The 21,758-nt window shown below is 48.3% G+C and overlaps 1 protein-coding gene across 9 annotated transcripts in view; it reads left to right on the top strand.

Moving 5' to 3' along the window:
• The window catches only part of SHANK2 (SH3 and multiple ankyrin repeat domains 2), a 693,215-nt gene that overhangs the window by 203,196 nt on the left and 468,261 nt on the right, over nucleotides 1-21,758 (top strand). For all 9 annotated transcript variants that reach the window (XM_073658796.1, XM_073658795.1, XM_073658798.1 and 6 more), the window contains exon 2: nucleotides 574-802. In XM_073658796.1, the coding sequence (XP_073514897.1) occupies nucleotides 587-802 (216 nt within the window). In that variant the 5' untranslated portion in view covers nucleotides 574-586. The remainder of the gene's footprint in view (nucleotides 1-573; nucleotides 803-21,758) is intronic.

Genomic DNA, 21,758 nt, shown 5'->3' on the forward strand with positions numbered 1-21,758 from the left:
CTAGTAATATAGGCTGGATGTAATGTCTGTGTGTTTCTCCCAGTAACATAGGCTTGATGTGAACTTTTTTTTGTCTCTCCCAGTAATATAGGCTGGACATAAGGTCTTTGTGTATCTAGGCTTCTGCTGTCTTCATGTAGCGGCTCAACTCTAATATTGCAGTTTTCTCCCTTCCAAGATATAACTGAGAAAGCTGTGGGCAGCTGCAGTTTTCAGCCACTCAATCTGGCCTTTCTCTTATCACACCAGAAACATTTATCATCTGCCCAAAGAATAGGTGATAAATGAGAATCGGGAGCTCCTTACGACCCGAACTCTGATAGGTCACACATTAACCCGCTATCCTATATGCATGGCTCTGACACAGTCAGATAACTGCGTTATTTTTCTGCTGTACAAAATTTCTGCAAAACTGCAAAGTGTGAACACAGCCTAAACACAATCACACAATAATGACCTTTCTAATGGAGTGAAAATGGCTGTAAAGACCACTGTAAGCAAAGTTAGCCATGTACTGTTTGCTAATTTTTATATCAATCTAAAACATTTATTTTTATCTTATTTCCTTGGTAGCGCTTCACGGTAAATGACGCTGAATATGCCACGCAGTCCTACTTCCAGTGAAGATGAGATGGCGCAGAGCTTTTCAGACTATTCAATGGAGTCCGAATCAGACAGCTCCAAAGAGGAGACCATCTACGACACCATCAGGGCCACAGCCGAGCGACCAACCAGCCGGCTGGAGGATATTCAGACCAACACCATGGTCATCAGGATAGTAATACCTGATCTGCAGCAAACGGTGAGTCCTGCTTTGGGAAAGTCATGTTTTATTGGCAAACTTTTTGGATTTAGCTGGATAAAAGCAGCTGCCTTTAGTCACTTTTTGAGGTGAAAAGTGACTAACAGCATCTTATTCATCCCATAAACTGTGTCCGTGTAGATTTGTAGATGGGAGATATTTTATATCCATACAATACATTTCTGTAGATTTTTATGCATTTTGCTGTAGATGCAGAAATAAGCCACAATAGGACTGCTATGTCTGAATATACCCTGAGGCTATGTTCACATTGTAGCAGAAACCACTACAAAATTACTTTGAAAGCTTCCAAATTATGTCTATAAGATATCTACTCTAATTGTTATGTGATATTTTTTTTTTTTTCCTTTTTTTTTCCTTTACGTTTTGAAACTGCCTGCAAAAAAACAACTGCATGTCACTTCTTTGAAACGGATCCTGATGAAATCTGCTCCAGACTAAACATTGTCCAATCAAAATGCTGTGTAAAACTCCTCAGAAAAAAAAAAAAACTCTTCAATACCTTTTTAACAAAAGAAAAACTTCTCCAAAAACTTACTGAAAAAGGAATAGTTCCTGAAACTGTTGTTTCCCTTTGAAAAACTTATTGGAATCAACAGCCACAAAAACTCCATGTGAAAATTGGCTTAAGGTATGGTCACCCAAATTTTTTGACGTGGATTGTGGGGCCGGTTTGCTTAAAAATCCACATAAAAAAACTCATTGTGAGCAAAGCCGAAGGTTTTTTTTTGTAGCTTTTTGATTGGACAGAGGTTAGTTTGGAGCAGATTTCTCAGAAGCTGTTACAAATAAGTTACATAAACTTTCTTTTCCACCAGGAATTGTTCATAACTTCTTTAGGAAAAAAAGCTCAAAACCTCATATGTACAGCAAATTAGATTCCAATTTATAGGAAGAGGTCTCCAAGCATTTTTTACTAGGATTTTGGAGTGGATCCATTCCAAAACTTCAAAAAAAGCTCTTTATGAGCGTAACCTGCATTCAGTTTTTTTTTAATTGTTGAAAAGTCTACTTCTATGGGTTTTAGGGTTTGTAGCATTTTTTTCACAATACAGAATGTTTTGATTATATAGTATAGTTGTTTTCTTTTTTTCCATATGCTTTCAGAAAAATCACACGTTACAAAATAAAAAAAAAATGGCACCAAAAACTTTAGAACTTCGTGTTATTGTTGCACAAAAGTTTAAAACATTGAATAAATATTGTGTGTGACGGAAGACTACGACAGGCTTTTTGGCGTTATAAATTTATGATAGTTTACACGTGGCTGATTTGCTGTGGATTTTACCTGCCAATTTCTGCTGTAAAATCTGTAGCTTATAGTGCATTGTGACGAAACACCATCTAATCTTAATCAGTCAGACGGTTAAATTTGTTAAGCCAAGAGAAATACACTATTGTGTTTCTGTTGACTTATGAATGTATGTGTATTTTTGTGGCTGGTCAAGAAGGACAGACCAGTATGCAATTAACATAGTAACAAACATAATTGTTCACAGACCAATAGAACACAACATTTAGGGCTGAATATTGTGTTCTATTAGTCTGTGAACAATTATGTTTGTTACTATGCTAATGGCATATTATACTAAGCTAGCTAGTTTATTTACAAGAGACCCCTGCTATATTAACTATGTAAATTGATTAAATGCACAAACAATGAGGCCTGAGCCCTGTGGAATAATATCATCCCTAACCCTTGACCTGTGGATGTGTACTTAAAAGGAAGATATGCCTCTGTAGGAGGCAGATTTGAAACCGAGAACTGAAGGAGAATCAAAGATCAGAGACTCTCTTAGACAATCAGCTTGGTAGCATGGCTTCATCCAAAGAGACAGATTTGGATTCTACATGATTCCGGCCTAAGGGTATATGGCCCTGACTGGCAAGATACAGATCTGCTCCATTGACCATCAGAGAGTCCGTGGATTGGGGTTTCCAGGTGGGACCCTCCGGTCGCCTAGAACCCATGGAGACATTCGGAGAAGCCAGATTGGGACCAGCCGGTCATCTGGCTCCATGGAAACTCTCTGAGAGGCCAGGGTGAGACCCTCGGGTCTCTTGGCCTTGTACCTCGATGGACTGTCTGCTTCGTAAGTTTGCCGCTACCTCCTCTCGTTGGGGGCCCGCCACAAGCAAGGTTGAGGTAGTGTACGCCGATGGAAGACCCCAGGTCTTCACATGCATGTGAATGAGATTTCACATTATTCCATCCTCACACTGCATATCATTTCAAGGCGAATTTTAACATTTGGGTCAATTTATATTTTAGTCTGAAGCCTGTCAGATTTCAATATATAGAGTGCAAATCTGCAGTGAATCCATTGCTCAATCTGAATCTAAATCTTCATGCAACACGCTCTAATTTTGCAGTGGATGTACCACTCATTTGGCGCAGAGAAAAAAAATCCACTATATATGTGATCAGAGGGAGGGGTCTTGCAGGGAAATTTCCTTTATAGCTGTGTGCTTTGCTTTAGGCACACATATTTCAATATGTCACCGAGAAGGTTGTTTATTGATATGAGTGGGCCCTATGTAATGCCTAATATTTTCTGTGGAGGCGATGCAGGGGAATTGAGCATGTGCTGCAAGATGCATCGGCAGGCTACTGCAGATCTATGGGCACCTGAGCAGCTTGTTTCTTCACTGGGATCCCTTCTAATGTAAATGAATTATGCTCATTATATACCCCTCTAAGCAATGCACTGAACCTGGATGTTTACCATCATTTAGTATTAAATGATTCCCTTATTTTTTAGCAGCTTCCATTTCTGCAGAGTCTTAGAAGCAGGCAGAAGTACTCAACCCACGGGTGATGCAGAGAATGTGTTTAGACAGATTTCCAGTTCTTAAGGCTAATAATACAAATTAGGTTACTTAGGGGAGTGTAGGACGGAGCAATCAGCACCAGCAGGGACCATGATGAGGGCAGTGATAGTCTGCTCCCGCAGAGTCCGGCAGCAACGCTCCCATAAAGAGCACAGAAACTCTTGGTGGCTGCGTCGGGGATTGGGGATGGGGAAGATGGGAGAGATAATTATCTCCCGCTGCGCTGCCTGGATATACAGGGTACAGAGCCGTAACCGCACAGCTCCATACACCGTGTAGTGGCCGTTCTCAGGTACTACAGCTCATCAGGAGTGATGAACTAAAAGATCCCAGCAATCAGGATGGTCATCTCACTGGCACATCACCTGTATTAATGACGATAGCAGATTGGCTGCTATTTCTGACTTTCAGATGACTGTTGCACATTATATATGTTAGAACCCTCCTGTTTTTTTTTTCCATCTTGTGTATTGCGGTCATGTGACCCTCTGCCTTTATATTCCAGCTCCGCCCTTTTGGCTGTGCTGGACTTCAGTGTTTGACTGTTTCTCTAGCCAGGTGCTTCGGTGCCTTTCTCTGTCAGTTCGCTTGGTCCTTCTGGGACCTCTAGTACCTTTTTGTCAGTTTGTCTTTTTGTGTTCTGCAACAACTTCTCTGTTTAGGAGGTGTCCCATTTTTGTCCCAGTACTTAGTTCTTTTAGGGACCCCTCCCATTATGCTATAGGTCTTCATTCAGACTTGCCGAGGACAAAGGCGGGTCTATTCGTTAGGAACAGGCAGCCCGCTACATCGTAGGGATTCAGCTTAGTCTTACTGTGGGGACAACTTTCCCCTATCTTTCCTTAGTACTTGTTGCAGATCATAACAGTAAGTCCAGCCCAAAAAACTAAAAGGAAAAAAATTCGGGGATCAATATGGTTTCCGTCCAGGATTTGGCTTAACGCTTGCAGGGATTGTCTCTGGAGGTGGCCGAGCTACAGCAACACATGAGTAGCTGTTCTGGAGTGCATTTTGAGGAACCCAAAGTAGGACTGCCTGATGTTTTTTATGGTAAACAGCAAGATTTTTTTTCCTTTAATCCCTTTACGACATAGGGCGTATTAGTACGTATCTGTGCCCTGGGACTTATGGACCACATACATATTAATACGCCCTGGCAATTTCGCCCGCACACAGGCTGTGCGGGCGCGATCGCCGCCGGGTGTCAGCTGATTGTCACAGCTGACACCCGGTACTATGTGCAGGGAGCGGTCCCGCACCACTCCCGGCACATTAACCCCCGCAATGCTGCGATCGAAGTCGATCACAGCATTGCGGTGGCTAAGGGGAGGTGATCGGTGTACTCACCTCCTCTTCCGGCCTCCAGCGCTGTCTGCCGCGGCTTCCTGGATGTTGCCATGACGACCCGATGTCGTCATGACAACATCCGGGTCACCAGACAGCAGGAAGATTTTTTGGACATGCGCAGTGCATTTCCAAACTATCTTCTCCCTGTCCAGTGCTGACAGCCTGCATGGCACAGGGATGGTGCTCCATTCCTGTGCCATGCAGGCGATCAGAGAAAAAAAAGTGAAAGTCCCATAGTGGGACAAAGTAAAAAAGTAAAAAAACTGTCATAAAGTGAAAAATAAAATAAAATAAAAAATTGTAAAAAAATTAAAAAAAATAATCCACCAAAAATAAAAATATAATGTACCCATCAATAAATATTATTATGAAAAAAAACAAAAAAAAACAATAAAAGTACACATATTTGGTATCGCCGCGTCCGGAACGACCTGACCTATAAAACTGTCCCACTTGTTAACCCTTTCAGTGAACACGGTAAAAAAAAAAAAAACGAAGCAAAAAACAATGCTTTATCACCATACCGCCAAACAAAAAATGGAATAACACGCGATCAAAAAGACGAATATAAATAAAAATGGTACAGCTGAAAACGTCATCTCGTCCCGCAAAAAACAAGCTGCCATACACCGCCATCAGCCGAAAAATAAAAAAGTTATAGCTCTCAGAATAAAGCAATGCTAAAAAATATTTTTTTTGTATAAAATAGCTTTTATTATGTAAAAGTGCAAAACATAGAAAAACGATATAAAAGTGGTACCGCTGTAAACGTACTGACCCGAAGAATAAAGCTGCCTTATCAATTTTACCACACGTGGAACAAAATAAAATAAAAAAACAATTCCTGAATTGTTGGTTTTTGTTTATTCTGCCTCACAAAAATCTGAATAGAAAGTAATCAAAAAATGTCACGTGCCTGAAAATGGCACCAATAAAAACTTCAACTCATCCCGCAAAAAACAAGCCATCACATGACACTGTCTGCCAAAATCTGGAAAAATTATAGCTCTCAAAATATGGCGATGCAAAAACTAGATTTTACAAAAAATGTGTCTTTTAGTGTGTGAAGCTGTCAATCGTAAAAACCCCATATGATTCTGGTATCGCTGTAGTCGCACCGACCCGAAGAATAAAGTCGTCTAATCACTTATACCGCACGAGGAACGGCGTAAAAAATAAACTCTCGGGTTAGGGTTGTGCTAGGGTTAGGGCTGGGGTTGGGGTTGGGATTTTTTTCAAAAGTAAGAAAAAAAGATGACGATATGGCGACTAGTGTTGAGCGCAAGTGCTCACTACTTGAGTTTGCATCGCTTGCTTGGGTATGCATTGAGTATCGTGGGTATTTGAGGGACATGCTCGAGTCTCTGCCCCATATGCTTCGTGGCCAAAAAAACTTTGCAGGGATTGCCTGCCATGCACAAGCGATCCCCGCATGTTTTTTTTTTTGGGTATCTAATAACCGTGAAACATGCGGGGCAGGGACTCGAGCATGTCACTCGAGCACACGCAGTACATGGTGCATACCTGAGTACCCGATGCAAACTCAAGTAGCGAGCACTTGCGCTCAAGACTAATGACAACTTATTCAATATGATGACCTAATGTTATCAAATGCTGTGTCGTACCTCTGGGTTCAAAATGTTCACTATACCCCTTGATAAAATCCTTGATGGGTCTAGTTTCCAAGAAGGGGTCACTTGTGGGGGGAGCTCCGATGTTTAGGCACACAGGGCCTCTCCAAACACGACATGGTGTCCGCTAACAAATTCAATGGAAAATCGGCTCAAATTGTTAGCGGACACCATGTTGCGTTTGGAGAGCCCCTGTGTGCCTAAACATTAGAGCTCCCCCACAAGTGACCACACCTCCTCCTCCATGCTTCACGGTGGGAATCAGGTATGTAGAGTCCATCCGTTCACCTTTTCCTGGTCGCACAAAGACACGGTGGTTGTAACCAAAGATCTCAAATTTGGACTCATCAGACCAAAGCTCAGATTTCCACTGGTCTAATGTCCATTCCTTGTGTTCTTTAGCCCGAACAAGTCTCTTCTGCTTGTTGCCTGTCCTTAGCAGTGGTTTCCTAGCAGCTATTTTACCATGAAGGCCTGCTGCACAAAGTCTCCTCTTAGCAGTTGTTGAAGAGATGTGTCTGCTGCTAGAACTCTGTGTGGCATTGACCTGGTCTCTAATCTGAGCTGCTGTTAACCTGTGATTTCTGAGGCTGGTGACTCGGATAAACTTATCCTCAGAAGCTGAGGTGATTCTTGGTCTTCCTTTCCTGGGGCGGTCCTCATGTGAGCCAGTTTCTTTGTAGCGCTTGATGGTTTTTGCAACTGCACTTGGGGACATTTTCAAAGTTTTCCAAATTTTTCAGACTGACTGACCTTCATTTCTTAAAGTAATGATGGCCACTCGTTTTTCTTTACTTAGCTGCTTTTTTCTTGCCATAATACAAATTCTAACAGTCTATTTAGTAGGACTATCAGCTGTGTATCCCACAGACTTCTGCACAACACAACTGATGGTCCCAACCCCATTTATAAGGCAAGAAATCCCACTTATTAAACCTGACAGGGCACACCTGTGAAGTGAAAACCATTTCCGGTGACTACCTCTTGAAGCTCATCAAGAGAATGCCAAGAGTGTGCAAAGCAGTCATCAAAGCAAAAGGTGGCTACTTTGAAGTACCTAGAATATAAGACCTATTTTCAGTTGTTTCACACTTTTTTGTTAAGTATATAATTCCACATGTGTTAATTCATAGTTTTGATGCCTTCAGTGTGAATGTACAATTTTCATAGTCATGAAAATACAGGAAAAGTCTTTAAATGAGAAGGTGTGTCCAAACTTTTGGTCTGTACTGTATCTCTCTGATTTAAGGGCATAAAAATTCAAATTTTGAAAATTGCAAAATTTTCAAAATTTTTGCCAAATTTCAGTTTTTTTTCACAAATAAACGCAAGTGATATCGAAGAAATTTTACCACAATCATGAAGTATAATATGTCACGAAAAAACAATCTCAGAATCAGGGTGATCCGTTGAAGCGTTCCAGAGTAATTATCTCATAAAGTGACAGTGGTCAGAATTGTAAAAATTGGCCTGGTCATTAACGTGCAAACCACCCTCGGGGGTAAAGGGGATATAAATGCTTGTTTGTTATATTTTCGTTAGAGACCAAGGTCCTCTGGGAATGAATCATAGCACATTGGTTTTATTATGTTTTTTTTGCACAATGAACCACAAGGGTGGGCCTTTTCTCTCCAACCTAATGATCCATGCTTAAGGTCTGAAGAAGAATTTTTTTCTGCTTTGGGGCTATTATATGACGATCCTGATAGAATCTCATCTGCTGAGGCAGAACTCAGGCGTTTGAATCAGAGGTCAGGTGATGTTGAAAATTATTGCACACACTTCTGAAGATGGGCCTCGGAAGTTAGATGGAATGATCCTGCGCTGAAATTTTTATTTCTTGCTGGTCTGAGTGAAAGGGTTAAGGATTTGCTAATTGCATTCCCTGCACCTGAGACTCTGCAGGATGCCTTGCAATTAGCTGTTCATGTGGACAGGAGGCTGAGGTTCAGGCTGAATGAGGTAAAGACTCTTGTAATGTCAGGTCCTAGTCCTCAGAAAATCTGCTCAGATGGTGGAGAACCGATGGAGGTTGGGGCGATGTCATTCCGTTCTCAGGAAAGAGACCGGAGGTTCGCTGAAGGATTGTGTCTTTATTGTGGTAAAGCTGACCATTTGATTAAGTATTCTGAGCTTCGTTTAAGTAAAGAAAAAAAAAGGTCAGGTACACCCGTATAGCTTGTTTACGCTCTGCAAGTGTTAGAACCTTGCTCTTAGGTTTTTTCTATTGCTGGTCACATGACCTTGTTGGCCTATTTAGTCCTGCTCCGCCCTTCTGGCTTTGCTGGACTTCATTGTATTACTACTCTTTAGCTAGCCTGTGCTCAGTATCTAACTCTGTTAATTTGCTTGGTCTTCGGACCTCTGTGTTCTATATATTTTGTTTGTTCGTCTGTCTGCTACTATTTCTGTTAGGAGGTGTCCATTTTGTTCCCAGTCCCTAGTACTTGTAGGGATTCCTTCCCCACATCTATAGGTCTCCGTACAGACTAGCTGAGGACTTTAGCAGGTCTGATCGCAGGATCAGGTTCCCTGTTACATCGTAGGGATCAAGCTGAGTTCTATCGTAGGGGCAGATCTCCTCTCTTTCCTTAGCTCTGGTAGCAGAACATAACAGTAAGTCCAGCCTGCAAATTCTCTAAGGAAAGATTTTTCTGTTCCATCATGGTGTCGGTTCTGGATTTGGCTAAACGCCTGCAGGAACTCTCTCTGGAGGTGGCCGAGCTCCATCAGCACGTGAGTAACTGTCCTGGAGCACATTTCTTGGAGCCTAAGGTACGTTTGCCTGATTTATTTTTTGGTGAACATCAAGAATTTTTTTCATTTAAAAATGCTTGCTTATTGTATTTTCGTTTGAGACCCACGTCCTCTGGGGATGAATCACAGCGCATAGGGTTCATAATGTCACTTTTGCGCAAAGAGCCTCAGGAGTGGGCCTTTTCTTTGCAACCTAGTGATTAGTGTTGAGCCACCCCCGTAGTGTTCGAGTTCGGTTCGGTTCGTCGAACACCCGTGTGTTCGCCGAACTGTTCGTCGAACTGTTCGTCGAACACCTTCGAACACCGTTAAAACCAATGGCAGGCAAACAAAAACACATAGAAACACATAGAAAACACCTTCAAAGGTGTCCAAAAGCTGACAAACTGCTCAGAAAAATAACTAACACATGGAAAAGTGACAAGTACATATAGTCATGCGAAAATAAAAGAGGTGGAGGAGTAAAAGGAGGGGGAGACACAGATATAGGCATGTCATGCCCTTCTAAAATCCAAAAAGTGAGAAGCCGACACGGCCAGTCCGCTCCTGCCCGTGCCACCTCCGTGTCGCCGGGTTTGTGCCAGAGACGCGGTGAACCCTGACGGCCAGCCCCCCTCTCCCAATACTGGTGCCTGTCCGCTGGTGGGTCGAGCGAGCCCCCCTGTGGTGGAGGCAGCTCTAAGCTTTTTAATTTAAATTGTCTCTCTAATTTGAATGAATACACTTTAAATCCATTTACAAGGATCTATTGGAGGGCAAGTCTCATGCCAGCAGCCGCGGTAATTCCAGCTCCAGTAGCGTCCACTAAAGCTGCTGCAGTTAAAAAGCTTTTATAAGGATCGAGCTCGGCTGTCCACCGCAAGGCATCCTACTGCCAGTCCCAGCCCCTATGCCTTGGGGTGCCTCCTGATGCTCTTCACTAAGTATCCCATGGTCCCGAAGCATTTCCTTTGAAAAAATTAAGTGTCTAAACTACAGGTGGTGCAGCTTGCTTAACAGCCGGGATAATCCGCTCACTAGCAGACACTGCTACTAGGCACAAAGTATTTCCTGGGCTAGATGCAGTTAAAAATTTGTAATTAGATACTCTCGTTGGATGCTGAGAAAGCATTCCATAGAGTCTCCTGGCACGCCATATATGATTCTCTTAAAAAGCTTGGGGTAGGGGTCTAGGGGACCCTTTTATAGCCAAAATCACGGCCCTGTATCGCAATATGTCACCTAGGCTGAAGATAAATGGAACTGTAGCACCCTGAGGGCTCGGTTGCTACAGACGTATTGCACCTCACCCAGAGGTGTGATATCTCACTCTCAGGTAAGGATGGAGTGTGGATCAGGACCCGACACCTGCATGCATTACACCACATTGCCGTGGGGCAGGGCGACCAATATGCCCCTGAGATGGGCACGACAGTCCCTGTCCCTGGCTGGAGTGGGGGGAGGGAACACTGAGGAAGGGGAACCCTGTAGTGCAGGAGCAGGGAGGAAGCAGTTCCTGGGTGCATTGAGAAGGGAGTATAAAAGGTGGGCACCATCTTAGTTCAGTGCAGAGAAGTCTGAGCAGAAGTGGCAGGGAGCAGGGGCTCTGCATGAGCTCTGCTCCGGAGGCGGGCCTAGTAACAGAGGCCCAGGCCTGGAAGAGGGAGAAGGAAGGAAGAGGAGCGGAGAAGGCTCCAGGAACGAGGAATGAAGGGATCCCAGGGGTGCGGACGGGCGAGTCGCCACCGCACGCCCGAATCCACCTGCGTGGAGGGGTCAGGCCAAAGGGGGAGACCGGTCCCCGAACTAGTGGAGGCAGGAAACGACCCTCAGCTAGAAAACGGAGGCTCTGACATTTTATGTGGCGCAGCCCCTCGCTACACCCGCTAGGAAGGCACCACATAGGGTCAGGGAAACTGGCGCCAAGTTTACCAAGAGGAGGCCCGAGGCAGCCGGACAGAAGTGTTGGTAAGAAAGGCCAGACAAAGGACACACAAAGGGGGTCCTGTGAAGCGCTCCAAAGTTATCTGGGAGTTGTCTGAGCCCCTCACCTGGTGAGCACAGTACGACGTGGGCAGCCGTTACCTGCAGACGTGGTCTGGATAATAAGAACTGTGAGTAAAGGCCCTGAACTGCATCACTGACTCCGTGTCGTTACTGCTGCTGCCCTGTACCATCACCCCCATCCTCCGCATACACTGCCCTGAGGCTATACTCCTCCCGTGGGGAGTTATGCTACGCTCTGCTGCACCCACAACACCAGCCTCAGTGGTCTGCCCTGTAGCGGCGGTTCACTCTGACCGCAATCCACGGGTGGCGTAGTCGGACATTTAAACATGAAAACCACATAAATAGTTCCGCCACTGGTTTGACCGCCCTGAGCCACGGAACCGGGTCGCCGCCACGAAGACTACAACCACCAGCATCCACCAAAAAGGGTCCGGCTCCGGGTGTCCCAAGGCCCAGGGGGTGCGTCAGAACATTTTCATCACCTTTCACAATCACCAATGGGACAAGGCAGTGATGTCCTCTGTCCCCTCTCTTATACATCCTAGTGACGGAGCACCTGCTCTCATCAATTCGCCATAACCCCAATATTAGGTGGATTGAGGTGGGAGGCACCGAGTACAAGTGCTCTCTATTTGCTGATGATGTCCTAGTATATATCACTCAATCACATATATCCATCCATGCTGTTATGGCTGAAATAGATCACTTTGTTACATGGTAAAATTTTAAAATCAATGCAGCGAAGTCTGAGGCCCTCGATGTCTCCCTCCCCAAATCCATATAGGATTCCATCCAGTCCAACTTTCCCTTTGCCTGGCCCTCACAGGGTATCAAATACTTAGGAATTCCTATTCATAGAGACCTCTCCCATCTATGTTATCTTAATTTTGGGCCCTTTATTGAACAACTCCATACAGACCACGGTTGGCAAGTTAGAACTGTAAGATTCACTACGTGAACCACTGGTGTTTTGTGGAAAAGCACATGTACACCGCGTTCCAAATTATTATACAAAAAGTGTTTAGGAGTGATAAGGGAAGAATTTGTTTGTTTGTCAGTTAAACTCATTGATGGTGATGTGTGTCAGGGCTCTTTATATCACTGTAAGCAATTGCAGACACCTGTGCTAATTAGTTTGGCAGGTGTGTCCAATGAAAGGCAAGACTACTTAAGAAGGCTCTCTCACATTATTAAGCAGCCTACATTTTCTGCCAAAATGGGAAAGAAAAAGGATGTGTCGGCTGCTGAGAAGCAACAAATTGTGGAGTGTTTAGGTCAAGGCATGACTACAATCAACATTGTGCGATGATCAGGATGAAGTGTCTTGGCAATCAAGAAGTATGTAGCTGATTCACAGTACACACGTGTGCGTGCTGATAAGGGCAAATTGAGGACTCTTTCCTACAGGCAATTACGTCAGGTTGAAAGAGCAGCGGCAAAAAAGCCTTGTCATAGCAGCAGACAAGTTTTTGAAGCTGCTTGTGCCTCCAACGTCCCCCGAACAACAAGATGCAGGGTCCTTCAGAGGTTTGCAGCTGTGCATGCGCCATCCTGTCGACCTCCTCTATCCACTTCACACAAGCAGAAACGGCTCCAGTGGGCCAAACATTACATGAAGACTGATTTCAAAACTGTTTTGTTCACGGATGAGTGCCGTGCAGCGCTCGATGGTCCAGATGGATGGAGTGGAGGATGGCTGGTTGATGGACACCCCACGCAAACACGGCTACAGCGCCAACAAGGAGGAGGTGGAGTAATGTTTTGGGCTGGAATCATGGGGAGAGAGATTGTCGGCCCCTTTAGGATCCCTGAAGGCGCTAAAGATGAACTCCATAATGTATGTGGATTTTCTCAAACAGCACTTCCTGCCATGGTTCAAGAAGAAGAACCGTGTATTTCACAGCAAGATCATTTTTCTGCATGATAATGCACCATCTCATGCTGCACATAAAACATCTGCATCTCTGGCTGATATGGGCATAAAAGGGGACAAACTTATGGTGTGACCCCCATGCTCCCCTGACCTCTACCCCATTCAGAACCTTTGGAGCATCATTAAAAGGAGTGTCTATGATGGCGGGAGGCAGTTCACATCTAAGCAACAGCTCTGGGAGGGTATTCTGTCCTCATGCAAAACAATTGAAGCAGAAACCATCCAAAACCTGACAAATTCAATGGACGAGAGAGTTCAGAAGCTCCTTTCGAACAAGGGGTCCTATGTGAAAATGTAACATCACCTAGAATAAAGTTTTGAGTTGAAAACTGTTTGATTTCAGTTTCTAACAACCTGCTAATGCTTATAATTTCAAAAATGACCATTTTTTTGGTCTTTATTAAAATGAAAAGGTTGATCGAAAAGTTTGGGGGATCTAAGAGTGTGGCAACCCAGTAGTCATGATTACTTTGAATTCTGACAATATGAGGGTCATGCTGCAGGTAGTGCAGCAAGAAGGCACTTATGTGCCTTGCGCATCTCGGAGCCCCAAAATTATTTTCCGGGCTAGATGCAGCTAAAAATTATTTTTAATTTTAAATCTGGTGAAGCTTATTATAGATGGCCTAATAGGATCAGTGCTGCACACTGCTACAAAGCCCAAATTATTTTCCAGTCAAGATACAGATAAACATGATTAGTAATTTGAAAGCTTAAAACGGTTGGTAGGGTGATTTTAACCAATCATCAAGCTTTTACTCTCCCCAGGATGACACAGGGGTAGAAAAGTCGTTTCGGATCCATGATTTGTTCATCTTTATGAACGTGAGTCTGTCTACATTATCAGTGGAGAGCCGCGTGCGCTTATCTGTCAGCACACCACCAGCAGCGCTGAACACACGTTCAGACAGAACGCTGGCTGCGGGGCATGACAAGATCTCCAAGGCGTAAGTGGCTAGCTCCGGCCATTTATCCAGATTGGAAGCCCAAAAAGAGCAAGGGTCCAGTGACACAGTCGTGGCTTCAATGTTTACTTGGAGATACTCCTGTACCATCGTCTCTAGGCGTTGACTATGTGTCAGACTTCTTGTCTCCTGTGGCCTTGCAAAGGATGGGCTAAAAAAGTGGTGAAATGATTCCGCAAAATTGATGTTACCAGCAGATACTGTGGTTCTGTTACGGTTTGAGTGCTGAACACTTGACGGTCCCACGGTTGGCAAGTTGGAACTGTGAGATTCACTACGTGCACCACTGGTATTTTGTGGAAAAGCACATGTAAGATTCTGCAACAGTCTCTGCTGATACTCCTGCATGCGTGCATCCCTTTCTATGGCAGGAATAATTTCTGCAAATTTACTTTTGTACCGGGGATCTAACAGTGTGGCAACCCAGTAGTCAGGATTATTTCTAATTCTCACAATTCGAGGGTCATGTTGCAGGTAGTGCAGCAAGAAGGCACTCATGTGTGTTGCGCATCCAGGAGCACCAAGTCCCTGTTGTGTTGGTGGCGAGGTAACAATCATGCTTCCTTCCTCTGTCCTCTCCCCCCAACCTCGCACAACAGAAATGTGATCAAGGTCTCCCTCATCTGATGAGTCTTCCATCAGTTCGTCCTCCACTTCTTCCTGGGCTCCTGCACCTTCCTCACTAGTTTGGCTGCTACCATGCGCCCTGGTAAAACCATCTCCCCCACCCTCACATGCCTGCTGCCTTGGTGCTGCCGACCGTCTGGACCTTGCAGATGTTAGCCCTTCCGCATACAACTCCTCCTCCTCTACTTCCTCCACCTCCTCTTGTGCCACCACCTGACTCCGAATTCTGTTTAACATGTGCTCCAGCATGTAAATCACCGGAATAGTCATGCTGATAATGGCATCGTCAGCACTAAACATCTTCGTCGCCATTTCAAAACTGTGCAGAAGGGTGCATAGGTCCCTGATCTGAGACCACTCCTCCAGCGTGATTTGCCCCACCTCTGAATCTCGTTGGCCCAGGCTATACGTCAGAACGTATTGCACCAGGGCTTGTCGGTGCTGCCACAGTCGCTGCAACATGTGCAGAGTTGAATTCCACCGGGTAGGCACATCGCATTTTAGCCGGTGAAGTGGCAGGCCCAACGACTTCTGTAGAGATGTAAGTCGCTGAGCTGCGGGATGCGAACGGCGGAAGTGAGCACACAGCGACCGTGCCCTCTGCAGAAGGCCATCTAGTCTGGGATAGTGGGCTAAAAATTGCTGGACAACCAGGTTCAACACGTGAGCCATACAAGGCACGTGTGTGACATTGCCCCGGCGAAGGGCCGCACCCAGGTTTGCAGCATTGTCGCACACGGCCTTCCCTGGTTTCAGGTCCAGTGGAGACAACCATTCATGAAATTGGTTCTCCAGAGCTGACCACAACTCCTCAGCTGTGTGACTCACATTTCCCAGACATTTCAATGTAAAAACCGCCTGATGACGTTGAGCCCTACTGCCAGCATAGTAAGGAGGTGTGCAGGATCCCTTCTGCGCAGTTAGAAAGCTTGTGGCATGACCAGACAGGCTTTGGGTGCAGGTGGAAGACCGAGAGGAGGTTGAGGAGGCAGAAGCAGTGGAGGAACTTTGACATAAAGAGGATTGACGCACAACTCGTGGGGACGGCAAGACTTGGACAGCAGCCCCTTGTCCTGCTGTCACCATAGTTACCCAGTGCCCAGTCAGCGACATGTAACGCCCCTGTCCATGCCTACTCGTCCAAGTGTCTGTGGTGAAATGCACCCTGTCACACACAGAGTTTCTCAAAGAAGCGGTGATGTTGTGTGCGACATGCTGGTGGAGCGCAGGCACACCTTTCTTTGAGAAGTAGTACCGACTGGGCATCTGGTACTGGGGCACTGCGACGGACATAAGGTCTCGAAAATCCTCTGTGTCCACCAGGCGGAAAGGCAGCATTTCTGTAGCCAAGAGCTTGCAGATGGTGAAATTCAACCTCTTAGCTTTCTCATGGCTAGGAGGAAATGGTCTTTTACTTGTCCACATCTGAGGGACCGAGGGCTGGCTATTGTGCTTAGACGGGGTTGATAAGGGTGTCCCCGGCAAACTGCCGGTCTGTGAGGAAGATGCAGGCGGACATGTTAGGTTGCCTTGATCCAAAGGTGGTGCTATCGATGTCGGACAGCGCTCAACACCAGCTGGTGTTACCACCTCCAAAGAAAATGATGACCTGCCAATCACGCTGGCTGTTGCGGGTAAAGAGGTGGCAGGTCTGCGCCCCAAAACAGGTGTGACTGCTGTCCCCCCAGTCACAGAGGATGAAGAGGCCGCGGATGCACAAGATATGGCAGACGGTGATTGGCCCGGCCGGCTAGGCCGCATTGTAGCACACTGAGCTTCCCACTGCAACTTATGCTTCATGTCCATGTGCCGGTTCATGCATGAAGTACTCAAACTATGTATTTTTTGGCCTCTACTTAGCTTTTGCTGACAAATGTTACAGATAACACGAGTTGGGTCATCTTTATCGATCTGAAAAAATGCCCAGGCTATGCAAGGCTTAGCACCCATGCGACCTGAAGAGCCACCACGACTTGTGGTGAGAGGCAGAGTTGTGTTTGAGGATGCAGTTGTTGACGTGCTTCCAGTACTACGTCTCTGTCCAGGAAGGCGCAACCTGACCTCGTCGTCACTAGCATCTTCCTCCACCTCCTCTGCTGACCTCATCTCTTGGCTGACTGTGGGTTGACAGTGTAGCACCCTGAGGATTCGGCTGCTACAGGGGTATTGCACCTCAACCCAGAGGTGTGATATTCCACTCCCGGGTAAGGATGGAGTGTGGAACTGAGCTCGGTAGGCTGCATGCACTACACACATCCCATTTCCGAGGAGCAGACCGACGGTACTCCCACTTAGAAATGTGCAGGTACGACCGAGTCTGTTCCTGGCTGGAGTGGGAGGGGGGTGGTACATCCCAAGTAGTGTAGGGGCAGATAGGGGGAGCAGCCTGGGTAAGGATAGGAGCTCATTGGGTGCTGGTCACCTGAGCTCACACATAGAGGGTGTATATAAGGTGGGCACCAACTAAGAACAGGGTCAGATGCAGAGAACAAGTCAGATGCAGAGAACAAGTCAGCGAGCAGAGGAGAAGAAAGACCCAGAGTGAGAGAGGAGAAGAGAAAGAGAGACCCAGAGGGGGAAACAGCAGAAAAGGACTCCAAGATCCCAACTTAAATCCCCGGGTGAAGAGTCGGCACAGGGTACCGGATCCCAAGCTGGTGGGGGCAGAAAACACACCCTAGCCAGAGACCGGAGACCGTGGGCAGCGTTTGCCACGGTCACCCATCACATCCACCCCGAAGGCACACCACATGAAAGGGTCAGGGAACCCAAGGCCAAGGGTGTCCTAACAGAAGGCCCGAGGGAGCTGGACCTAGGTGGATCACTGGTGGGGACGGCCAGAGAACGGGACAGAAGGAGAGCTCAGGGCCACGCTCCGGACTTGTTTGGGGGTTGGCTGGATCCAGGACCTGGTGGACGCAGCACGGCTCGGGTGGTCACTCGAAGCTGGAGTGACCAGTACAACATCTGCAGTAAGTAAACACCCTTAACTGCACAACCCGACTCTGTCTTCATTGCCGTCTGCACTGCACCACCACAACCCCCATCCTCTGCACCTGTCCCCCCTGAGGCTATACCCCTCCCGTTGGGGGTTATCCCACCAAGCTGCGCACCCACCATCAGCCTCAGCGGACCCTGCTGCAGCGGCGGCCACAGTGACCGCATCACAACGGGTGGCGTAGTCGACACAAAAGAACTCTTAATAACATCTGTAGGACTGCCACATAACACTGAGTTTGACGCCCTGGGCACGGGCCGGGTCACAGCCGCTCGGAAGACTACAACCCCCCATCTGATCCGGTGCCGGGTATTCCCCTCAAAAAGGAATATGTCCCAGGGGGCGCGTCAACTTTGGCGTAGTCGGCAGGATTACGTGCCCGCAACACCCGGGTACTGCGTGCCTGAAGAAAAGTGCAAGTTTACCTCAGAAAGAAGTCTCCCGCCGGTTCCGGAGGGTCCCCGCCATCGGACCCCATCACAGGTCGTTTCCCGCCGATTGTCCGCCATTTCCAGCTTGTTCCCGCCATCTGCAGAGTTTCCCGCCACTGGGCGACGCTTCCCGCCCAATCCGAAGATTTCCCGCCTTGGAAGAGCAGCGGACGCCATTATGGGCGTGCCAAAGGAGGGCAGGAGGCCGCCTCCCATCGTGGGCCAGGACAGAAAATGGCGCCAAAAGTGGAAACCGCCCCCACCAACAGAGACTGTGATGCTGGAGGTGTCTGTCAGCGTGAAAGAACTGCCCCTGGAGCTGACAGTCACCGAGTTGCCCCGGGACCGCCCTCGAAGTGGGAGGAGACGAAAGAAAAGAACGAAGATGGGTGCCGCCTGGAGCAGTCTGGAGCGAGCGCACCCGGAGGCAAGAAGTCTAACGAGGAGTAGCGGAGGAGCTTACCCGGATATGGAGAGAAAGCAGAACAGCACCGGCCCGCTGGCCAGGAGTCTGCTAAAGACCGAGGAAGGAGAGCAGAGCAGCACCGGCCCGCTGGCCAGGAGCCTGCTGGAAGAAGAGCAGAGCAGCACCGACCCGTTGGTCAGGAGCCTGCTAGACACCACGACCCCACTAGGCCTAGTGGAGGTCCTTGCACAGCTCCCCCGAGACCGGGAGTGTGCACAGACTGCCCTGGAGGGCCTCGCACGGAGGATGGCCCGGGTACAGCGAGAGACATTGGCGGAGTGGAGCCGAGAGATGGCCCAGCAAACCAAGACCCGGAGCACGCCAGCCAAGATGAGGAGACAGACCGCCTCTGAGGATGGCGCGGGAGGACCCAAGGCCGGAGACGGCGCCGAGAAGGGAGCCGAACGCATGGAGGCAGGTAAAGGGGACGTCTATACCCCAAACCGGGAAACCGCTTACCTGCCCCAGCTCCCCGTCGCAGAGCCCGAAAGTCCCCCTGCTGTGCCCGTAGCCGCCATGTCACCGCTATGGACTAGGCCCCGACCGGAAGCCGCCGCAGCGACCCCTGTGACGTCACGCGCCTCGACCCGGAGCGTGACAAAGCAGGAAATACCACCAGCCTGGTCGCAAGGCCTAGTACCCCCGGGCGCCGCATCACCAACAGCGCCCCCTACCTCCGCGGAGCCTCCGGCCTGGCCGCAAGGCCAGGTAGCCCAGGGCGCCGCCGTCCTAACGGTGCCCTTCACCTTCCAGGTGCCCCAGGCCTGGCCGCAAGGCCTGGGCAACCCGGGCGCCACCACCACCGCGCCCGCGCCCGTAAAACCAAGGGTGCCACACCTGGGGGAGGACTTGTTCAGCCAGCTCACATGGCCGGACGGGCGGCCCTTCATCTGGCCCGAAGAATACCATGAGCTGGAACGGCAGCAGAGACTAAGACCCATGGATGAACCCCTGATTCCGGCTCCGAAGCCCGTGGCACGGATCTCGCCCCCGCTAGCGGAAGCACAGTTTGAGTGGGACCCCACCGGAGAAGATCTAATGGGGTTCACTCAGGAAACCAGGGCAGCTGCAGCAGAGCGCGCTGAGTGTTGCCGACAGCAGCTCGAAGAGTTCGCGAGGGAGCGGAGAGAGAGGCGGGTCCGGGAACAACAGGCCCAAATAAGGAGCGCCGAGCAGAAGAGCCGGACCAGGAGGGACCCCCGTGCAGCGCATTGTCCCCGCACCATCGGGACAGTGATCAAGTTCAACCAGCAGCATGGGTGGGGCTTCATCAGAGACAACAACACCCCCGGCGACGTCTTTGTCACGCGCAGAGACGTGGAGTCCCATCTGCCGGAGGGGCACAGAGGTCGTGACCTCTACATCGGAGACGAGGTCACCTTTACCCGGCACAAGTGTGCCAAAGGACCTTACGCCCTCCACGTACACCGCCTGACGGAGGAGGAGTTGCAGTGCGAGGAGGAGGAGCAAGAGGACCCGGACGGGTCTGAAGCTACAACCAGCTACAAGCAAAGAGCAGGAGGAAGACGCCGTTGAGTGCGGCAGAGCAGTGGATGTAAATAGTTACCCGACCGGGTACCAAAGAAACTGTTGCTACATATATCTAGTCCCCGTTGGGACCAGCTGAGTGAACTGTTTACCCGTTATTCCGTATCCATATCAGGCTGAGGACTGTGAGCAGCCATTCCCTTCCCTTTACCTGGCCGAGGACTGAGAGCGGCCAACTTCCCCTGTAAATAGTTGCGCTTCCTAAAGCGCCCCCTACTGGTTTTATAGGAGAACCAGTTTTCCAGAGAGACTGTCGCACTGTACCCGGTCACACGGTGCACAGTGACCGGAGGAGGAGCCAGAGGCGACGAGAAAGTTTTATATATATAATGTTTTATATGTTTTATATGTTTATGAAAAAAAAAAAAAAAAAAATGTATGTTTTTGGTGTTATTTATGTCTTACAGCCCGAGGACGTGCTGTGATTTACCAGGGGGGAATGTAGCACCCTGAGGATTCGGCTGCTACAGGGGTATTGCACCTCAACCCAGAGGTGTGATATTCCACTCCCGGGTAAGGATGGAGTGTGGAACTGAGCTCGGTAGGCTGCATGCACTACACACATCCCATTTCCGAGGAGCAGACCGACGGTACTCCCACTTAGAAATGTGCAGGTACGACCGAGTCTGTTCCTGGCTGGAGTGGGAGGGGGGTGGTACATCCCAAGTAGTGTAGGGGCAGATAGGGGGAGCAGCCTGGGTAAGGATAGGAGCTCATTGGGTGCTGGTCACCTGAGCTCACACATAGAGGGTGTATATAAGGTGGGCACCAACTAAGAACAGGGTCAGATGCAGAGAACAAGTCAGATGCAGAGAACAAGTCAGCGAGCAGAGGAGAAGAAAGACCCAGAGTGAGAGAGGAGAAGAGAAAGAGAGACCCAGAGGGGGAAACAGCAGAAAAGGACTCCAAGATCCCAACTTAAATCCCCGGGTGAAGAGTCGGCACAGGGTACCGGATCCCAAGCTGGTGGGGGCAGAAAACACACCCTAGCCAGAGACCAGAGACCGTGGGCAGCGTTTGCCACGGTCACCCATCACATCCACCCCGAAGGCACACCACATGAAAGGGTCAGGGAACCCAAGGCCAAGGGTGTCCCAACAGAAGGCCCGAGGGAGCTGGACCTAGGTGGATCACTGGTGGGGACGGCCAGAGAACGGGACAGAAGGAGAGCTCAGGGCCACGCTCCGGACTTGTTTGGGGGTTGGCTGGATCCAGGACCTGGTGGACGCAGCACGGCTCGGGTGGTCACTCGAAGCTGGAGTGACCAGTACAACATCTGCAGTAAGTAAACACCCTTAACTGCACAACCCGACTCTGTCTTCATTGCCGTCTGCACTGCACCACCACAACCCCCATCCTCTGCACCTGTCCCCCCTGAGGCTATACCCCTCCCGTTGGGGGTTATCCCACC

This window comes from Phyllobates terribilis, unplaced genomic scaffold (assembly GCF_046119375.1).
Source record: "Phyllobates terribilis strain yellow unplaced genomic scaffold, ASM4611937v1 Scaffold_13__5_contigs__length_258822181, whole genome shotgun sequence".
NCBI classification, from domain to species: domain Eukaryota; kingdom Metazoa; phylum Chordata; class Amphibia; order Anura; family Dendrobatidae; genus Phyllobates; species Phyllobates terribilis.